This window comes from Hippoglossus hippoglossus, chromosome 9 (assembly GCF_009819705.1).
Source record: "Hippoglossus hippoglossus isolate fHipHip1 chromosome 9, fHipHip1.pri, whole genome shotgun sequence".
Lineage (NCBI taxonomy): Eukaryota > Metazoa > Chordata > Actinopteri > Pleuronectiformes > Pleuronectidae > Hippoglossus > Hippoglossus hippoglossus.
Window position 1 is genome coordinate 18297688 of NC_047159.1, and position 22186 is coordinate 18319873.

Here is a 22186-nt window from a genome sequence, read left to right on the forward strand (position 1 = left end):
TGAAAATCCGTGGGATATTAGGCCCCGAGGCCAAAGAGCTTCTGTGCGCCTGCCTCCACTCACATACAAAATCATAGGAAGACTGACATGAGGACATGTATGGACACACACACACACACACATACACACGCACTCCTAGCCCTGTTTTATTACCTCCTGCCTGCTGCTGGAATTGCTTTCCTCCCTCGAGTGAGCCAGGCAAAGCCGGCTTTTATTGTGTTAACCTATTTGTGTGTCAAGAGCGATTGCAGCGTTCTTTATCTCTGTTTGTATTTGGACGGGGAGACGGCAGAGAGAGAGAGCGAGGGAGCGAGGAAGAGGGGAGAGAGAGAGTGGCGGAGGGGAAGGAGGGAGGGGGGTTTTGCACAGGAGCCAGGCGAGCCACCGGAGTTAGACGGATGGCCGGTCACCGTGCTCCAGTCTGGAGGATAATGACTGGTTGCTTAGCAATAACCCACCCCCACCAATTTCCAGACTTGCATCCAGAGTAATCACTTTTTTACTCTAAAAGACTTTGTACGTAATTATAAGCTCACTGGCGGCCTTTGAAATCTGCCTAATGGGTCTTTTCATTTATTAAGAGGAGTGGGTTGAGGGTACGAGCTGGAATTGGAGATTTTGATGCGGGGGTGCAAACTCTAGGTTATTGTAGGTTACAGAACTGTGTGTGTGTGTATGTGTGTGTCAGCATGTGTGTATATCTGCTTTGCGTTGAATAGTTGATGGAGTTTGGATTACGACCAGGCCAAAGCTATATTTCCTGCTCGATAGCTGCTGCTGTTCAACCTTTGACCTAAGTCACGCTGCAGTGGCAACATCGTGCTTAAAGAGACGCGGCCGCACAAGCGCACACATTCACATATTCACTTTATGTTGGGGTGAAGCAGAGCCTTTGAGTGCTTGATTTTGTGAGCTCTTAGTTTTATTAACATTTTTATTGAGTTGAACAAATTGCTGACCTTTTGTGGCATAATGAATAGCCCGGCTCGCTCAGGAAAAATGAGCGTTTTGGCAGAAGTGACTGGCGTCAATCCAAGCTGTTTAACTCGTGATTTGCTGTGTGTTTATTCAGCAGGTGAAAAACATTTCATACAGCTGAGTGTTTTCCAGCATTTAAATTCATTTTTTTCCCCCAGTAGTTTCTTTTTTTCTCTTTCCAAATCTCAGCCTGAGTTAAGACGTTAATCTATACGCTGTCTTTAATCACACTCTTCTCCTGCAGGTCTCTATAATTTTAGGCAACTGTGTTTTTAAGTGGCAGAATAAAAGTATGAGTATCAGAACATGACCCCAATTTAAACTGCCTTTCATCACCAGCAGTCACTGATGTTGGCACAAAGTCCAGAGTGGTTTTAACTCTGAGCCAATTATCCTCTCTGCTTTTGAAAATAGACAACCCCCCCTCCTTTTCAAGGAAGAAGTAAAAAATTAACTTGAAATTCCCCTGTGAAGTTCATATTAAACTTTTATTTTTTTTTGCTGATAAAAAGTCACAGAGCTCACAAATCAAAATTAAATGTTTTGACTCCTGCCAGTGTAGCCTATTGGTTATTGCATTTACTGCTCGCTTTTAGATCGACAAATTACAGTTTACAGAAAATCTGTTTTGTTATTGGAGCTTCTTTAACTAACGTCAGCTGCGTTTGATATTTACCCATCTGTGCTCTCTCTCTCCGTATCCTGTTCGGTGCCATCTTTCCTTATCCGGGCTCATGCACCATCGCTAAAAAGTGACAGCTTTGCACGTCCTGGGAACTTCATACAGATAAACTAAACATACAGCTCTATCCCCCCCCACCTCCCCCATCTCCATGGCATGCTTCCGTGGCTGCATCTATAGGAACAGCTGTCCAGCTGTCACCGCAGCCAGCCAGTCAGCCGCTCTCCAAGGCAACATCTGTACAGACTGAATGCACAAGGGCAGCCTGCCATTCTCTTTCTCGTCCCCAAAGACCGGGGAAGTGTGTCAGGCCTTTTGGCTGCACGTTATCACTGACCACATCAACCGGCTCGATCGTGATCTGCTCCTGTGCCACTTAAATAAACTCCGAGAGGTAACGGACTGTTACTTTGTGTTCTCTTTTTGTCACCCACTCCCGGCGATCTGTTACTGAAGCGATTGTCATTATCACAACAGTTCGTAAAATCAAAACATGTGACTGTACGGCCCCAAAGAAACCTCAAACCCATTATCGTATCCATTAATAGCCATCTGCCTCTGTATGGATATGTTTGTGTGTGTGTGTGTGTGTGTGTGTGTTGTGTGTGTGTGTGTGTGTGTGTGTGTGTGTGTGTGTGTGTGTGTGTGTGTGTGTGTAAACAAAATCCCAGCGAGCAAGGTGCAATGGCCTGGAACTGACGAGAACCCACTGGGAGAGTCTCTCCTTGATGTAGCCCCCCTCTCCCCCTCCCCACCATCTTTTCCTCCTGGCAGTGGAGCGACAGTGAGGCGAGCGGCAGCGGTGTTGGGAGGGGGGAGGGGGGGGGGGGGGGGGGTGCATGGAGCCGTGTGAGCGGGGAGATGAACAGAGCTGCGGTCCCCTCTGTCAGCCACAAACTAGGATCAGGGAGATCGCAAGGGACTCTCTCCTGGGACGAGCAAAGAGAAGAGGGGAGAAAGCAGCTGTTCACAGTTTCCTCATATACTCCCTCACCAGCTCACTCTTGTTGTTTTTACTCTCTCTCTCTCTCTCCGTCTCTTCTCTGAGGCCGTCATTAGCTTCTGTCGTGCTTTTTTTTCCCCCGGTTTGGTTTGTCTTTAAAGGAGGAAACGCTTTTACCGCGTAGCAGTAGAGAGATGGAAATTTGCACTTGTTAAAATCATTCCCGTGCCTCGTCTTCTTCGATGTTTTTAGGAACTATTAAAGGAGGTGATTTCTTCATCAGTCCTCTTGATAACTAAGGGGCCTCTCAGGCATACTGCTCCGCTCCCCACAGACAGCTGCAGACTTATACAGGCTCTGGGCAAAGTTTGATGGATCCTGTTTACTGGAGCTGAGAGAATGCCTGGGTATCTCAAATTAAGTGTCACTTAAAGCTTGTCTTTTAGTCAGCTTTCCATTTTGTTCCCCCGTCTTCCGTGACAGCGCTGTGCTGCCAATTGTAACAGGGTTTGAGAGGAAGACATTTGGTGATTACACATTCTGTCATGATTGAGGGGTGAAGCCAGCAACTCGAGGCAAAAACCAAATTCCATATGGCTGCGGTGAAATCCCTCCACCCATATTGAGTTACTCTCAAACAGCCTCTGTCCCGATGACAGGGAAATCGCCTGCTCATGACTTATCGTTTTATCATTCAAATTTACCCCATTGATGCTCGCTGCTGTGATTGACAGCTGGGCTTGAAAGCCACAGACATCTCAGCTGAGCTGCGGAGCCAGTTGGTAACTGTGACAATGGTTTCTCCTCTTTGCCTTGTTTTCACACTTCTTCCTCCGTCACGAGCCCCTCTTACGCCGCCTGTTCAATGTTGTGCCTTTATCCCACTTTGCCGCTCTGTAAAAAGGGCACCAACATGTTTCACCTTTATGCTGGCAGCGAGGTCGTCGCACAGCTAAATCGATGTATGTGTACAAGGGACAGTGGGACTGATGCCAGCGCCGCCATGATCCGCCTCACGCCTCAGGCTTGCTCTGTAAAATCACACATGGGGGAACGCTTTATACCGGCTTGTCTGCTTCAGTGTAAATAAGCAACGGTGGCATAACGAGGGGTCTCCTTAACGCCAAGATAGCGGGATCTCCCTCTAATGGGGGCTACAGAAGCCTCGCTGATTGCCCCTCTGCCAAGACAGCATCCTATTAATCTTTTAAATAAGGGCTGCAGCCCAGCGGTGTTGTTTGCAGAAAAGTGAGAAGACTTTGTAAGACCACACTGAAAAGAAAAAAGGGGGCAACTGGGCCTGGATCTGTCTCGTTGTGGCAGGAAAGTCGAGCCGCTGTAAAACCAACAATGTTATAAATCTGCTGTGCTTTAGCGGCTGTGGAGATGGATGGTGCTGAGGTCTGAATATAACCAGCACATTCTGGCCCCACCTGTTAACGCTGTGGGCCTTCTTGTCTTCCTCCGCTCTCAGCTCTGCAGGTGCGTTCGGTGCTTTCATCTGCATCGCAGCACTCAGAATAAAAGCCTCTGTGTTTGTGGCCATTTTCGTTTTCTTTGCACTTATTGATTCCTTTCGGCGTGATTCGGCATAGGCTTTATTTTCTTCTATTTCTGGGCTTAGACAGCACAACAGCAGAATAAAGAAGAATAACAACTCAAGCCTTTGTCCCTCTGTACTTATCTGACAATTTGTTTGAAGGAGATGCAAAGTTTCTAGCAACCCAGAAAAAAATTGACCTCGTGTTTAAATGGCTTTCTGAACTCTGGTTTCATGGACTCGGCTTTTGCCTTTAATTAGGTGTGATTTGGGAAGATATCCCAAGTGGCTGGAAGTCTTTTTTCAGTCTCTGTACTTCCTTTTTAAGTAGTTGTTAATAGAGAATTACTGCAATGCTCCTGACAACCTCCTGCTTTGTAATGAGTGCCTTCCCGTGTAGAACAGCTCCATAAACCAAACTTTTCAAGGACGGGGAACACGTGGTGACGGTATTCTGCGTTTCAGCACTAGGGGCGTTCCCACAATATAAAGATAGAAGTTATGGATCTGGGCATTACCCTCCCTCATGTCTTTGTCTGCTCTCCTGTCATGGAAACCCAGTGAGGCCGGGCAACTCAGATGACTAATTGACTCCCAGGTCAGGGTCACATGATCGCAAGACTTCTGGTCAATGGAAATGGATATACGTTCTCCAACAGGGAGCAAAGACTGCTTTGTGATCATCTGTGCGATCACACACCCGGTGCATGCACACAACCCTGTGTGCATGGAGCTATTCACAGTTGTTCATCCTCTGTGACGCACAGTTGAAAACACAGGAAACCAATCCATTCATAAGGACTTCAGAACAATATAACTCCACTTTTTGTATTGGCTTTAGTCTGGCACTTCACTGCAATCTCTCATGCTGCTGCTGCCGCTCGGAGAATATTGATAGTTTGAACAGTAAAGAAATGTTTGAGGTGACGCATTTTTCATTTTAATCATGTGCTTCATTAACTTGAAAGAATTGTGGCCTAGTTTTCTAATAGTTGACACCGGTTTTAAGTTTATCCACTTCAGTATTATATGAAAAAATGTCCTCAGGGCGCTGCTTGTGTTTTGCAGTGGTGAAGGTTTTCTCTGCTCTCTGTGTATGTAGCCTCGCTGCAGTGCTTTATATCAACAGGGAAGTTCTCTGTGCTTTATGCAGTTTTTTCTGTGCACAAAGATGAGTGAGTCTCCGCAACAGTTGGCCCTTTAAACATGTGCTAAACTGCAACTCTGTGTTTCTTCTCAACATGTGTGATGTATGCGCTGCGATGTGTTTTTGATCTTGGTTGCAGTTTAAACACAAAACACCGCTGCCCCAGATTCACATACTAACACCCCTCCACCTGAGCGTGATCCCCTGCAACCAGCCCCCCCCCCCCCCCCCCCCCCCCCCGCCCCCCCCGCCCATCATCCAAAACAGATTCTCTCCCAGTTCCTTTGCTTCAAAGCGCTCGCATAGCTCGACTGTGTCGGAGCACGCCCCTCCTCCCTGACCCCTCCTCTGAGAGACAGCACTCTTGACCTGCTGCCCCCATTGTTTCCAGCGGGGATGGATGGGGAGCCGCCCCAGTCGGCGCGATCCTTCACTCAATAGCGGCTCCATCTGTTGACTGCGTGACTCTGGGTTACAAGCGGGGATTTTGCTCCGTCTGTGCAGGGTGTGAAAGGAGCTATCTCAGGGGGCTTCCTGAATAGGGTTTTAAAACTGCAGTGGCAGGGCGTTGTGATGCCCCTCACAGCCCACCCTTCTCCCCTCTCCCCTCCACCCGTCGTCAGCCCAACACAGCCGGCTGGGTTTGTGCAGGATGAGAGGCTTTCATTGTGCCTGTTCACAGGCCCCTAGGCAACAGGGTCACCTTGTCCCCAAACAAATGCTGCCCTCAGTGGGATTGTTGGCACTGTGTGTCTGTGTTTTCATGTGTGTGTGTGTGTGTGTGTGTGTGTGTGTGTGTGTGTGTGTGTGGAGGGGCTGTGGGTATTTGAGTATAAGAATGCATCATCAGGAAGAGGGCAGAGGCCTTGGCTGTGAGGACATTTATCTAACATCTCTGCCTTTCACATCAAGGCCTATTCAGTGCAATCCTTCTGCATCATGCTTTCAAAAGACACAACCGATAGAGAAACACTCTGGGCTGCTGTTCAGGTCAAACTGCTGTCGCTGAGGATTCAGATCAACAAAGCTGCTGATGTCATTTTATATCTTAGAATTAAAAAAATCCCTTTGACACTATCCACGTTTGGTCTCTTACAATGATGGTGGAGCTTTGGGTTTTTGAGGCCAGTCTGTTCTGTGGATCGTCCTATTAAACAGAGGCAAATTGTGAAAAACCTAAATTTGTGGCTGTTTTGAGAGTTGCTTCGCCTTCAGTCATTAATGTTGAAATTCCAGTCCGCCAGACATTTTTGTTATCTACATGCTTGCTGTTATTTAGTATTTTCTCTCGGGTGAAAATAAGCCATTCCCTCTGGGATCATTTTCTTTCTCCTGAATAAAACTCCCATCAAGCAAAAGATGATTTTTCTTGTGGAAATCCATTATTTTATTCCAGTGCAGGTCGAAGTAGTTGTACATACAATATTGATCATGTTTAGGCTTTTAGACTCTTCTTTTTTCTCTCTGCCTCTGACAGTATAAAGTCAGCTGCAGTTTAATTCAGTTATTGTTCTTTGTTTGAAAGTAATGGGGGGTCACACTCTTGCCAGGAGCTTAGTCCTGAAGAGGCACAATCAAGCACCCTCATCCCCTCGTATCCTGTTCCTTTCCTTTATCGCAGAGCCACAGTCACTACTGGGGCCTGAACCCCTCAGCTGTGACAGGTTGTCCCCAACACATGCACCTTTACAGAAGTGAAGATGATTAAAGCCCCTGGATTGCTCTCCTCATGTCTCCTGCACATGTATTCACTGCCACCTTTCTCCTTAGGCTGAAGAAAAGTCAGTCAAGTATCAGACAGAGAAGCAGGCGGTGGGTGCGGGCGTGGAGCCCCCGCACCAGACGAGACAGAGTTAAAGGAGGAGGGGGGTTGTTGAGTGGAATGAGTGGAGGTAGAAAACTGCAGTGACAGCAGAATGAATAAATTGAAAAATTCTCTCATTGTAAATTGTCTATCGCTCATGACAAACGATCTGATAGGCGAGCGGCCCGGGTTCCCGACGCATCCGTCCCAATAGAGCTGTGAATAACTGGTCTATCTCCACACTGCTTAGCACTGGCCCCACACTTAATAATTCATACAGTGTGAAATATTTTCCCCGGTACAGATATGCCAAAGAGCTGCCGCCAGCAGGCGGGGGGCGGTGAGGGGGGTGTCCCTGCGGTGCTAATTTGGGGGATGGTGACGTGCATAGATTTCTAAGGGGGTTCTAGTTTACAGGAGATGCCTCAAGACACATTTGCTCTCCTGTACGCTCTGTCTGTTATTGGAAAGAGCCGAGTGGGAGATGCAGAGAGAGTGAGCGGGTGCAGATGACATTTAACTCATGGCTGATCTGCCAGGAAGTGTGAACACAGAGGGGAAATACATTTCCATTTAAGCTGACTGAACACAGTTATCAGTGACTGTGGGGACAAAGGAAGCTGTACATCCACTAAGTAGTTTTTGCTGTTTGCCCCGGTGACTGTTGTGGCATTAGTGGCAGCAGGTGTCTGTGGACACCTGGTTCGTGTCTCCTGTTTCCATCAGGTGACTCGTCCTGCGTCTGTCTCCTCCAGTAGCTCAGCTGTGAAAAGCAGCTCTCATGGTCCCTGACCTTATTGTCCCCGTCATTCACAGCGCCGAGGTCACACCACCTTATTCACCACAGCAACGGAGCAATGCTTGTGCATGTACGGATGCGTGCTTTCCTGCGATAGTGTCGTTCCCCAGTGTCAGTTTTGCTGTCCTGTGGTTTTTGTCTTGCTCAGTCCAGTACAAACTGGGTTTTTATGGTTCGCATTCAGGCCTGATACCAATTATGCAAACTATTAAAAATTTAAGGAGGACAGTCTTTTATAATTTAATCCTAAAGTAATAGATTCTATTAAAATGCATGAGAGGAGCTTTATAGATGGAGCTGGAATTAGTGTCTATCAAAGACTCCAGTCAAGGATGCTGGGGGAACGGGCAGGCAGGAGTGGTGGTACTGCCTCATTATTCAAATAGGATATGATTACCATAGAGCAGGAGTCCCTCAGAGCTGTAGCAGAGCTCGCTGGCCACTGTGATCACAAACAGGAGGAGTCTAGTTGGCTCCCTGAAGGGAGATCTCTCCTTTCTTCCAGTGAAATGAAACTGGTTTTAGATTTCCTGTTTTAACTTCCACAAACGGGATTGGAAGTGACACGTGATTTGTCCTGTTTTAAAAGCATTTCCGTTGTTGAAATACTCTGTTGTCCTCCTGGGTTTCTGCCCCCTGGTGTTTTCACTTTAGATTATTTAGTCTTGTCCTTGCTGAAAGCATGTAGAAGGTGTTCAAGCATGAAAACAGAAAGCCTGCTGTGTTGTAACTTAATGGCTCATGCAGCAAGCAAGACGCAGACCTTGGCCTCAGTGCTCCCTGCTCTACCCCACAGAGCTTCCTGAACAGGTGAACAGCCGAGTCGAGGTCGTCCCTGTCTGACTCTCCGCAGTGTGTTTCTGGTAGTTTTTTTTTTTTAAAGCATAAAACAACCATATTTGCTTTGTTTAACTTTAAACTTTTCACTTGTTTTGTTGCCAGTTTTATGCTGCATCCAGGCAGAGGAGCGAGCTAAACAGTTTTTCTGCATGGCAGGTTTTATGGAGTACTGATAGCGGTTGAATTTCTCTCTGTTGTCATTGCTCTTCACTTCACTTCACTTCAATTCACCTCGATAATTACTGGTAGAGAACTGAGGTGATTCAGATACCTAAACAGCTTCGGAAAAGGCTCTGTGCCTATTAATGCGCTGCAAGAAGGGGATTGAAAAAGCAAAACCCTCTTGAAGCTTATGTGGATTCCAAGTTCTGCCTCGGAGGTATATTCCTTGCCTTTTTGATGTAATGGTTGCCTGTTTATGGAATTAATCCAATGAGCTTAATCGATCATCATCGTGGAAAGGTCAAGAGGAGAAGCTGTTGTGTTGAAGTGCTTATCCCACGGAGGAGTGCCAGAAATGTGACACCTCCTTATGAGGGGGCGGTGGCGTGCAGATTAGTGACGGACAGGGTGGCCCAGGGGGATGATTTAGGGAGATTCAGCTCTAAATACTTTGTGTATTTCAGAGAGCGAGAGAGAGAGAGATAGAGAGAGAGAGAATGTAAGCTGCCTCCCCCAAGACCTGATTTCAGCAGGAAAGCATATTAGTAGATTTAAAATAAAAAAAATTCTGGAAAAAAGGAAAACGAAGGGGGGTCACAGTTGGCGGTGAAAGGTGAACAAAAGTTTATTGTTTTTAACCTCCTGTCCACAGTTCATGTTTAATGTGGCTTGAAGTTACCAGTCAGTTTCATCCCTGTGCAGTCTAATCTAATCTGGAGTGGGTATAGCTGTGGCAGCATCTGTGCTCCGAGTTGAAACGGGGCTTTCTCTCTGCCTAATCCTCTATCCAGGGATCACTCAGTAGGGTGAAGACAATTACCAGCCTGCTTTCTCATGCTAATGAATCTCTAACTAGATCTTACAGAATGTGGGGAAAAAAATAGATGGAGGAAGAGGAGAAGCAGGGACAATGGCGCAGAAAGATGACCCAACTAAAATGGGTTTTTAGATTACCATTTAATTATTGATAGAGGCCCGGTTGTACGGCCTAAGGTATGGATTTGGGAAAGCATTTACTGGAAAAGAGATAAATTATCAAGTTATTTTGGTGTGTGTGTGTCTGATGAGGAAGTTGCTGAGACAGGACTGATGTCACTGACATATCAGCAGCTGTGTGCCTTTCACCTTTTATCACCTGCCTTCAGCAAGGTGTCTGGAGTGGTTTTAAATTGCATTAATATGCAGGAATTTATAGATTGCCTCTCTTGGCATTTCTGCAGGGAGGGGAAGAGAGTATTACAGTCTCCATCTGCACTAATTACTGGGTCTTGGCAGTATTACCTGTCTCTTGTGAAGGACAAACCAAGGCACCGAGCAGTAACACGGAGCAGAAGGAGCTCATCTGTCGGGGGGGTCTTCAGGAAGAGGGATGTCTCCGGGGTATTTTTTACTCTGATGTGGTTGAAGTGTCGGGAGCCTTGACGAGAATTTAAAAAAAAAAAAAAAATCTGCAAGCAACATCAATAAACTAAATGACTTTCGCCAAACTTCTTTCATCTGGATCAGAGAGAAAAGCAAACAGGCTTTGCACCTGATTTCAGTGACAGTTGCACATTCACTCAAACTGTTGTTAAATACATGTATATCAGCGTCTATCTTCTGTTAATCCTGGTGGAAACTTAAATCGACTGTCTCCGTCGGTGTGTCGGGAGATTTAAAGTCATGGCGGCTCAAGAATAAATCTTAACAGGTGTACACCAGCCGTGTTCTCCTTGAAGCGTAGTTCTGAGACCTGCAACAGCATGCAAGTCTTTGTTCTACCGAATAAATCACAGGAGCGACGAAATCCTTGAGAGGAAGGAGATAATCAAAGCTCTGCATTTGCCGTTATCTTCGCGATGACCTCGCTTCTCAATTCTATCCATGGCTGGACTGACTGACTGATAACAGGAGCCCTTATCGGGTTGGCTTTTGTCATGGAAAGCCTCGACCATTTTAAATCATTACGGCCTGCCCACTTTTTCACTTTCACCAATCGTTGAGTGACACCAAGACCTTGCCCGTGAACACAAGAGATCGATGCTTTAACTCTTTGCACTTTGGGCAGCTCTCTCTCGCCGCCCGGGGTTGCCAGGGTTCCTGCATCCCAAATCTGCAAGCGGTAATCCCTCAGCTCGCTGTGGGCTTCTCAGGTTTCTGTGTTTTTGTCTGTCAGCCTGTCAGGAAGACTTCTTGGATTGCTGCTGCACAAACATCTTGCTGGTGTTTGTGCCATCTGTGCCTTTAGCCAGCAGGTGATTACCAACCGCAGGCTCACCTCCCACTCCGTCCAACTGGAGTCCCTGTGCTGGCACGGTCAGGGCCAGCTTCAAGAGGGAGCGGGAAGACAACAGCTGGATAGCACACATTACGGAGGGAGAGGAGAGGCTGCCGAGTCTCATCGATGGAAACTGCAGCGAGGAGAAAATATGCAGAGGAAAATGTCTGCTTCCTCCCCAGCTAGCTTAGCTGTGAGCAGTTGTGTCATCCTCGCTTTTATACTTCTTAACATCCAGCAGAGCAAAAATGGCTTTGTCACACTTCAAATATATCAAATGAGATCAGTGTCAACATTTCGACGGTGCACTATTTGATTGCCTTGTGGGCTTCACAACACACTAATGTTATGCATGACTGACTATTGGATCTGTGACACCCTCCAGTGAGGACGGCAGCGTTGTCCTTTGGACCATGGGAATTGGGGTCACCTTAGGCCCCGCACAGAGCGATGCTCGGAGTCGGGCTTCGGCAAGTGAGAGAAGAAATCACATTGTTTGAATTTAATTATATTCCATTGATTTATTGAACACCCATTAATAAGCATACATTTCGAGGCAGGGCCATTTAGCGTGAAGGTTTTTCTCCTGCTCGCTCTCTCCCTCTTTTCTCCCTCGCCTGCTCACTCCATTTCATCATAAATTGACATAAGCCTTTCTTTGAAGTCAGGAGCCAAGCAGAGGAATGACAGCACAACAAACAATGAACAAAACACAAAAAGACAATGAACACTGTTGAATATTCAAGTGAGCCACCATAGGATGGGTAGAGGAAAAAGGAAGCCCTTGTTTTATTGTTGTTGCGTTAAGCTGTGAATGGACCTGTCGAGGACAATAAAGGATTGTGTCACATTTGGATAAGAAATTTTGCAATATCAACAATGCTTAAACAAATGGTGTGTAATAAGGTTTACTAAGAAAATATAAATCCTAGCATGAAAACCAAGAAAGCACCGCTAATTTTTCACATTTGGCTGAAGTGAGTGTGGAGGGGTTTGTGATTTATGTTCGGAAGTCCTGGCCTGGCGAGGCGGCATCTGCTGCAGAAGAAAAATCCGAAAATGATTGTTTTTTTCAAAGGAGGGGAATTTAGTTTTTAATGCGGCTGCGTATCTGTGATCAACATCTGTGATGAACTCCACAGCTATACCCGTCACATCTGTTCAGCATGTCACAGTGTTCGCAGGGGTTTCTGTGTGAAAGTATTAGATGACAACTGATGCTGCTACTGTGCAAAACAATACAACAAAGGCTGTGGCAATAAGAGGAGGAGAGGATGTTGTTTCCCCTGTGGTTTGTCTGACAATCTTAAGCCAAGCTCTCATTGCTCACAGTCCCTCGCTGGCATCAGCAGGAGCACAAAGACTCAGTGGTGTTGTAAGAGCACCTTGGTTGTACAGTGCAGCAAACAAACAGATCGAACCGAGGGACTCTCCGAGTGTGAACGCAGGCATGAGATGGGTTTCAGGTTGCGGGTTCGTTCACAGGAGGCACATGTAACCACCGCAAAACTGCAAAAAACAAAAAGAATACACATATCTCAGGTTGAAGAAGAGGAGCAGTACATGTAGAAGATGCAGACGAAGATGCCAACTTAGAAATACAACAAGATTCGAGCACTTTTGGGGATAAGGGTCGACGTCCTTGTCAATGCGCTGTAAACAAAAACACACAATTTTCGCTCAACAGAATTTATACAGTATGTCCTGCCTCCTGCATGCTCTACCCAGACGCCACCTCTCACCTGAACGCCCCGGGAAATGTCTTGTTGTTGTGAACGCGTCTAACCCGGAGAGTCTCCTGCTGCATTCATCTTCATCCCTCATTCATGAGAAGGTCTGGACACTATTGTCTATACATTTTCCTGAGTTCCTGTCTGTTAAGGGCTGTAGACTTGTGGTTGCACACAGATAGCTTGCTGTATAGTTTTGTTGCTATTACATCTTAATGAGTTTAAAGTAGTTTTTAATTAAACATGCACAGCTACATTTCAATAAACTCAGTACTCAAAGCCTCTGCTACAAACATTTCTGATAGGCTCTGTGATATAAGTGAAAAATGTACTTAATTAAAATACCACATCAGATGTAAATGTCATGTGACCAGGTGGTGTCAAAGTCAGAAGTCAGGCCTCAGCTCACTGTTGCCTCTGTGCACTGTTCACCTGTAGTGTAGGTGTAAAGAGAGCAGAATTTAGAGCCTTACGTAACCAATGCTTCTGAGAATTGGAGGCTCTGGTTGTTTCCGAGAATTGCAGTGGACGGTGCATTGTTTTCCTCCCTAACCTGGGTGGCCGTGGTAGTAGAGTTACACGCCTCCTACAGTGTTTCAAGTATTTGAGGACATTTCTTTTATTCCGAAATCATACAAGGGAGCAGAGTGGGTTACGAGTCCCCGGTGCTTGTGCAAAGAGCAGAACCAGGTGAGAGCGAACTGCAGGAATGATCCCGTCTCTCTCACCAGAATAGACAAACACAGACTCTAAATGCACCTAAGGGCACAATCCACCTTAAAGTGCCCATTTCATTCTGTTTCCCCCTTTTCTGTAGTGTGTCAGAACCTTTTCTGTGCACGTAAAAAAAAGCCAAAGTCAGAGGCACAGGGAGTCCTTCTCTCCTTCTCCTCCCTGAAGCGCCTGAAAACGGCTTGTTTGCATTCCTGACTTTTTTCCGTGCAGATTCTGCGTCACCAACTAACACAGCAGCCTTCCGGCGAGTTTGGCCAGAATTTGTACAGCAGAACATACGCCATTGTTACCATGGCTACAGCTGTGTTTACAGCTGATCATGGAGCCTCTAGGTAACACATGCTCTAAGCAATTGACCAATCACAGAAGAGCGGCCGGCTTATTAATGAGAGCAGAGATGGCTCTTGGGAGGCAGGCCAATACCCAAACAAAGTATTTCAGCCAGAAGGTGTGAAGAGGTGCAGCAGCAACATACTGTGTGAGACAAATGCATATTTTGAACATTACATTGCAGCTAACCTTATTCTTGTAGATCCCCAAATCAAAGTTATGACCCTGTAAATGGTCAATGTGGCCACTTTAACCACCTGTAGACTTGTATCTAACAGCCGTTAACTAAATTCTACCTGACAGGTCATCTCCAGCCCATCCAAAATTCACTGGTAGAATACAGCTCATGTAGTGGCTGAAAACATATGGTTTATTCAGCATAATATCCTCAATATTCATAAGACCTTCAACGTCCCTCATTCCAGCATTTGGAACACATCCATCCAAGGTTTAACTCAGACCTGCCTCTGTATAACTTTATATCTAAATTTCATATTTGCTGGACCTCAGCTCTTTGCATTCTCCACGTTTGGCATGCAGTTGCCAAATAGCCATAATGGCTCAGCGCTTTTGTGAGCCTGTTATTTGCCATTGATGAAACCTAGCCCGGCACAAAGATGCAGCAGTTGGCTGTGAAGTCAATTAGTCCTTATTGCTATTACAGGGTGACATTAGTCTAGGCAGGCGTGTTTTGATTAGAGGATGACAGACGACTCGCTGCTATTGGACTGCCAGGACATTCCTCACCCTTCATCCCATGGGTGAAGCTATTGAAGCTGACTGGAATATGGAAAGCTACAGCTGAGTGTTTTTGCCAAGATGCCTTTCACCTGCACAGAAACCTCTTATAAATATGACTTCATACGAGGCTGTATAAGCCCCAATAACGCCGGCATGATGCATCGTATATATAAGGCTCAGCTGCCAATATGTTATTCCAACACTGTATATCATGGCAATAATGCCTAAACTGTAGGCTTTTACACACAATGGCCTTTTGTTGTGCAGGTTATTTATTGTGCTGGTGTGAGGTTGTGCAGAGCTGGTGGGTGAGTGCATCCAGGGGCTTGTATTGTTAGGGAATCAGTGGCTCCTGTTTGTGGAGCTGGGAGGGTTTGTTAACAATGCCTTTTTTTATGTCCCAGAGTGGCGTGCCTGTCGACAACGTCCCCTCAGAATTTTTGTTTGTGTGTTGTTTTGTTGTTGTTGTTGGGGTGTGCTGTGTGTGTGTGTGTGGGGGGGGGGGGGGGGGGGGGGGGGGGGGGGGGAGGGAATGGGGACGGCTAACATAACCCTCTCATTGTGTGTTCCGTCCAACAGACCGGTTTTCTATCAGGCACATGTGAGCGTTAGTGTGTGTGTGTTTTGAATATACTGTATGAGTGCAACTTATTTAGTGCAGATGTGTGGAGAGTGTCGAGCCGAAGGGGTTTACTGCCAGTCCTTCCTAATGGAGCTTTTCACTCTCCCTCCATTCATGTGACGGTATGGTGACGGAGAAGGGGGAGCTGGGATTAAGGGGGTAGAAGCAGTGCCTTGTTAAAGAAAAAGAAAGGGTTTGAGTGTGTCGATTGGATTAACTTGTTTGGGCTTATTAAGAGGGGAGACACAGCAGCTTGTTTAAAGCACTGCATGGGGTGTCCCACAGTGAGACGGCAGGGGTCACCATTCAATTAGGCTGTAGCCCCACCCCTGTTCATTGTGGAGGCAGTCTGCCAGGCTCCCGGACCACGGCTGGTCCCACAATGTGGGGGGGGGGTTTCACTGGAGACGCTTTTAACTGAGACACAGGAATCTGTGACGCTTAGTGATTGGTTTACTGTAAAAATTACTGGCAGATAACATTAGTGCTGGGAGTTGTTGTGCTATTATGGCTAAAACGACGCGTTTCAAGTTTGATACCAAAATGATCGGTGATACCTTACTCTAACAATTATTAGCTTGTTCCTCATTCCAGACAAGAACATTAATATTGGATGATTATACAACAGATTACAACATTTATTATATTTATTTCCATCCAGTGATGTTTTAGAACTAGAGAGGCACTCAGTAGAGCTCATACCTCCGCCAACGCAGTCCCCTTAATTCAATCAAGCCGCACCAGATCTCACACACTCAGAAGTCAGCTCTTTAAATGTGCCTGTTTTTTTTTTCATCGAGAGCCATTTTGTTATTTTCATGTAATCTTTCTAACAAACAAACAAACCTTCCAACAAACAAACAGGGGTGAAAACATAACCTCATAACACACATCTCATTTATTGCATTTGTGCATCCAAACAACAGTATGGTTAACATTAAAGGGGAAGGTTACTGCAAATTGTGGTTTGGGTTTTGGAATTGAAACACACAAATGATATGACCACATTTTACAGTTAATAATAAAAAGTCGGATTTCAGGTTGTGATCGGACAGTAACTCGTGAACAACTGTCAACCACCCTGACTTCTAATGTGAATAGAACTGCTATGATACTGGGCTGGTTTTTCAACCTAATTTTTCATATTACAAAAGGTCCAAAGGTTCACAAATGTTAAATAGGAACCAGGAGCTTTGCTCATTTAGGATAATATTTATGCCTCACATATTTATGCCTCACTTTTTCCTGCACCTGAACGACGTATATCTCAAAACACACACATACACTCCGCTTATTCACCCATGACCTCGCTGCTGCACCCGGCACTTGGCAGGATGCTTATCTGGACAGACAGCTTTGGGCGCAGGGAGCCATCTCCTCTGATCTCCTCTGGAGTTTAAGAACCTTTTAACTAAGAAATAGCCCTCTGCCAAGCCCACCACCTCTTGATTCCGGCTTATTCCCTGATCTCATGGACTGATCTTCCGCCCCCGTTGCAAACCCTGCAGCAGCGTTTGCAGAAGAGCCGATAGCCATCCTGGCTTTGAGATATCCCGCACTGGTGTAATAGGAGACCTGTGAGTGGATTTGATGAGTGAGTGAAGTGCAGGTGGTTTTTTTTCAAGCAGCGTGTGTGTGTGTGTGTGTGTGTGTGTGTGTGTGTGTGTGTGTGTGTGTGTGTGTGTGTGTGTGTGTGTGTGTGTGTGTGTGTGTGTGTGTGTGTCTAGGTCCATAACCCATTCTACAAGCACCTTCATGGGGATTGACCCGGGGCACGACAGGCTGTTTTAGGGGCAGCTGGATGACGGGTCACAGGGTTTTGGTTTTGGAGATAATTTCCTGCTCAATGATGGACATCTGCTAAGTAGAACAATAACCTAATAGGAGGAGATGAGGGGAAGGGGCGACATGACAAACAAGTCAAAGACTTGCTCCTTCTGCCTCGCTCTTAAAGGCAATAATAGGAGAAAATTGGTTCTTGAAATTGAATTGAAAAAAGCGGGTCTCTCTCTCTGCAAAGTATAATGCCTCAGAATACATTGGTGAGCAGCAAATGGAGAAAAATGGAGGGTAGTTACACGATTGTCTTTCATTTCAGAGCGGGGGGGGAAACTGCAGAGGTATGCCCCGTTAAGACTAGCTTTTAGTCTCAATCTACACCATGTGTCCCCGTCCTCTCGCTCTCTCCACCACTATCTCTTAACAAATGGGCTGTGAGGATGGACTTGTTGTGAAACTTAGTATCCTCACAGAGAGGACACAGAGAAAGGATTATGTGAATAGCCAGTAATGAGCTCAAGTGCCAGTGGTGTTTGGGCCAGGCCTGCCTGTGTGCGAGAGGAAATGGCACTAGCGAGCGACCTTTTTTTTTTGCTCAAGCGACTGGCGAGAAAAGAGTGGCCCCTCTCTCCCATCTGCAACGTGTGTGTTTTGTTGTGGAGTGTGAGTGTGTGTGTGTGTGTGTGTGTGTGTGTGTGTGTGTGTGTGTGTGTGTGTGTGTGTCGTGCGTGTGTGTGTGTGTGTGTGTGTGTGTGTGTGTCTGAGAGAGAGAGAGAGAGAGAGGGTGAACCAACCAGAAACAGGGAATTAACAATAAATTCCATCTGAAATTTGAATTTACTCTCATTTGTGAGAACGAATGTTTTATTTTTATTTTTCATTTTCACACTTTCAGGTTTTGTGCTGAATGTGTTGTTTTGTGACGCTCTCAAAGGGGTATACACTGTGAGTGTTAGGTGTGTTGTAGAAGCCTCAGGGTCTGAGGTCGCATTTAACGTCTTGTGAAAAATGTTTTATTAAAACACTTTTTTTTAAAGTGGGGTGAGAGACTGAATTCTTCGCAGGGATGATGCATTTGTCTGTAACACCTGCTTCTGATCTTTAACTATTCAGACCGGGAAAATCATTCAGCCTTATGATTATAGGCAGCGAGACGGGTTATCATGTTTCCCTCTTTCCTCCATTTCTCAATCCAGGCTTTTTATCAGGTTTTATTTGATCTGTGAAGGGGAAATAATTTTAAACATTTGTTTAAAAATAGTGTCGGTAAATATGTACAGACTGCTCGAAACTCTGTTTTGAATAAGGACGATTGTTAAAGTTAATACAAACGCACCCATTGTTCTAGTTTTGGTGATACATTTATTGGTACTATAAAAAATTTGATTAGTCAAAATATTTAGCCACAGTAGGACGTGAACTCGTGGGAAGAAATTTGTCAACAATCTAACTCTCAAACCAAGACTGTATTGAATTGTTATTTTTTTTTTCCACAAGATTGAAGGTCAAATGGTTTTATTGGATCTGAAAAGTAGTATTTAAATTTAAATATGAGAATTTATTTAATTCTCATCCTGATCATTTGATTTACTGTAATTCTTTTTTTAGTGTTGAAACTGTACAAAAACACAAAGTAACTTTTAATTGTAATTTTTTAACTTTTCATAGTCCACATGACTGTTTTCCCCCTCGGTCAATACAACAGGAACATTTTGTCATTTGCAAAGGTTGTTGTGATGGAATACTCGCATTAGTGGTTTAATATTTTGATGTTTCTCCACTCGTGATCTATATTTTGCTTTATTCCCTAAATGAGGGAGAACAGGACCTGGCGCTTTATGAACTGCCATTAATTCACGTTGTAATCACTGTAATTGCTTTCTTTCATATTAAAATGATAATCTATAAAACTAAGTAATGGACTGATGGCAGGTGGCTAAATGTTCATTTAGTGATTCACTGAGAAAATAAATAACAGGGGACGAGGCTGTGTGACAGGCACGGGAGGAATCATTTTTCAATAATCCGCCACGCATCATGGCGAGAGACGCTGGCGCTGACAGCATAGATGAAATATTTGCTTTGTTCTTTGTTTTAATATGGGAGGAGGCCCAGATGGAAATGATAGCGTTTTATATCAATGCATTTGGACGAGAGGCTCAAACACATGCTGGGCTAATATTAAGGTCTTGTGGTGCTTTGCAGAGACAGCGGTGCATTTTCAGGTGTGTTTTGGGCTTCTGCAGTGTTTTAGCCTACATACAGTAACACAGTAACAGCACATGCTACTGGAAACCGAACAGTAACCACCAAGTGAACTATAGGCGAGTGAATCTTGATCCTTATCATATAGATGCACTTCTGATCTGGACCCTTTTATGGTTTGCTTTTGCTTCTCTCATCTGGCAAATAATCCAAGTAGAAGACTTTGTAATCAGTCATCATTGTGCTATGTGACATTGGTATGTTGCTGATGAATGATACCCTCCATGCTCCTCGACTGCTGGGAAGGTTCTTAGTGAGGGAGCTCCATGTGTCCCCATGCTGGCCCACATATATATATATAAAAACCTGTGTGTACGTCCTGTGTTTCCACTGGGGCTATGATGGGCTTTTTGAGAGGAAACTAGCAGCAACTGCCTCCCTGTTCCTGAGTGAAGGTGGAAAAAGGGGGAGTGTAGAGCTGGAGATTTATGGCCTAGAGGGAGATTGATTAGTGCCGTCACTAGTCCTGATGTACGGTTGGCAGTCTCCCCCCTCCCAACCCATCGCATTTGCTCACACACACAACCACGCGGTTTCAACACGTAGCTACACATACATCCAGACACCGCACAGTCCCCCAGGCCTTTCCTGACAGTCCCCCAGAGCTGCTGCATGTTAAGTGGAGCAGACAGACGGCTGTTTTCTCAGCATTACCATTTTTTTTTTGCCATCCATAGATAATGCCATCAATCACCAAGTACACACTGCCCTGGAAGGAATGTGCCGGCTACACTCTGTGTGCGCCTGTGTGTTTGTTTTGAGGACGGTTTCATAGACAGAGATGTGGTTGAATGGCTGGTGGATGCGCTGTTTGAAGCTGCAGAGTGACTGGCCTGGACTGTGCTCTGAACCCGTGTCAACTGTGCAGCCCCGGTGCAGGTGTGTGTTTATCATTCAGCACACAGAGCTGAGAGGCAGGCAGCTGTAGGCATGCTTTCCCAATTAAATCCTGGGTGAGAAACCTAGCCCATCTCGCTCAGAGCCAGCTCCTGCAGCTTACCGGACACGGCCATGGAGCTTTGACCTCAAATCATCCTGTTTAACTCACTCCTCTCTTTCCCTTTTTCTTGCTCTTTTTTCTGCTACAGGTTGGCCGCAGAACTCCCCCGGCTGTAGTACTGTGCCCACCTCGCCATGCTGGCTTGTCTGCAGAGGAGGCAAAACCCTCCACCCCAGCACCCGGTGTGTGCCAGCAAGACCCTGGAGCCACCGCAAGCCCTCGGACGGAAATGTAAGTTAACAAAGTGACAGGTAGCGATGGGGGCAAAGAGTTCAGCTCGCTTTAAGTGATGAAAGGAGAGGGGGTTGTGTTTGCATGTAATCTATTGGTCATGGTGATGATGGAACGGGTAGTTAACTCTGACTGTGAATAAGTGAAGGAAAATAGACTTTCCGGTTTCTGTTTGTCGCTGTGTTCCCTCGCTGCTCTGAGGAATTCTAAACAGTCTCATTCGCTCTAGACTTTGGATTGCCATGTTGTTTAGCTACTCATGAGAGGAGGCTGTTTAGCTGTGCTGATTGTGCAGTCGTGGCAACAGGGCCGAGCAGACAGTGTTTTAACGTGCCTCGCTGGCCCTGGGTGACCCTGAGGGTCTGTAAACATTTACAGTGTCTGGCCCTGGCTGTGCGGCCGCCTGTAAAGCATGACAGCTGCTCTGTTTGCTCCTGAGCACCTCCCTCTGTCCACTCACAAATGGTGTAAAGGGACAGAGATGAGCCAGGTTGAAAAACTGTTACAGAGCTGACAAAACTAGTTCTGACCAGTTTGGGATTAGAGAGAGCCGCAGGAGTCAGGAGGATTTCTTTCTTATTTCATTGAAGCTTTCGAATCAACTTTTTACTTTACATTGACGCTCTCTCCTCATTGAATCCTCATCAGTCTTTAGTGACCTTTCTTTACATGCAGCCTACGAGCTACAAGCCGATTAAAAGGACTGGCTGATGGAGAGCAGGGGAGCACTAACCTATCAGTTTTACCTCAGCTATAGAAGCTTACTGGGAATAGCACTGTGCTTCTTCGTCAGTGGGACATTGATGCAGGCCTATAACCAGCCCACCACAAGGCTTTGAAGAGAAGGATGGCTCTGGGCGAAGAAATGAAACAATGCCTGGGTTCTCTCTCAGCTCCTCTCTGGCCAATTAGTTGCTTCTCAGCTCAACATCACACTCCAATTACCTCCCACAAAGCAGAGGAGAGTCAGGAACAGCAAGGTGACTGGGTGCTAGCTCAGTCCTCAGATCTGGAGTAGTTTTTTCTGGTCTGTACGGATGTTTCATACGGAGCTTATAGGTGTTTGTGAAAGAAAGAGGGAGATAAACAGAGCTCCAGGTGCATGTGGAAGAGGGGCAGCACTTCAGCTGAGTGGGTTCAACTGAGCTCACTAATGAGGATCTGAGAGGAGCCGGAGTGAATGGGAGGACAAAGAGAAACTGTGCAAAATAGAATTAGAGAAGGTAAAGATGGAGAGGAGAGGAAAGGAGAGAAAATGGAGGGAGTCCTCAACAGTCTTAATCGATTCCCTCCTTCCAATTTCGCAGGATTAGCCCACTTCCTCTCCGGGTCCTTTTATTGAGGAGCAGCCAGTGGGAGTCAGGACTCAAATCAATAGATAAAAAGGACAGTCTCCAGTCTTCCCCTTGCCCTCCTTCTCACTGACCCTCTCTGACTGACTCCCCCTCTCCACCTGTTAAACCTTTGATTCAAAGACTACCACAGCGACTGGCTTAAGGTTCATAATGAGGATGTTTGAACATAATAGCCTCCTTTCTGTCCTTGGAAGCGGGGGGGGGGGGGGGGGGGGAGTGTGGATTTCTACCACTGCGCAACTCTTG

General features: G+C 45.9%; 1 protein-coding gene and 1 long non-coding RNA gene across 2 annotated transcripts in view; both read left to right on the forward strand.

Moving 5' to 3' along the window:
• The window catches only part of fam222a (family with sequence similarity 222 member A), a 50127-nt gene that overhangs the window by 6691 nt on the left and 21250 nt on the right, over nt 1–22186 (forward strand). Inside the window, exon 2 of the mRNA XM_034595475.1 lies at nt 20443–20585. Within this exon, the coding sequence (XP_034451366.1) occupies nt 20489–20585 (97 nt within the window). The 5' untranslated portion in view covers nt 20443–20488. The remainder of the gene's footprint in view (nt 1–20442; nt 20586–22186) is intronic.
• Nucleotides 9094–22186, forward strand: part of LOC117767673 — a 31926-nt gene continuing 18833 nt past the window's right edge. The window contains exon 1 of the long non-coding RNA XR_004614921.1: nt 9094–9394. This is a non-coding gene — a long non-coding RNA (uncharacterized LOC117767673). The remainder of the gene's footprint in view (nt 9395–22186) is intronic.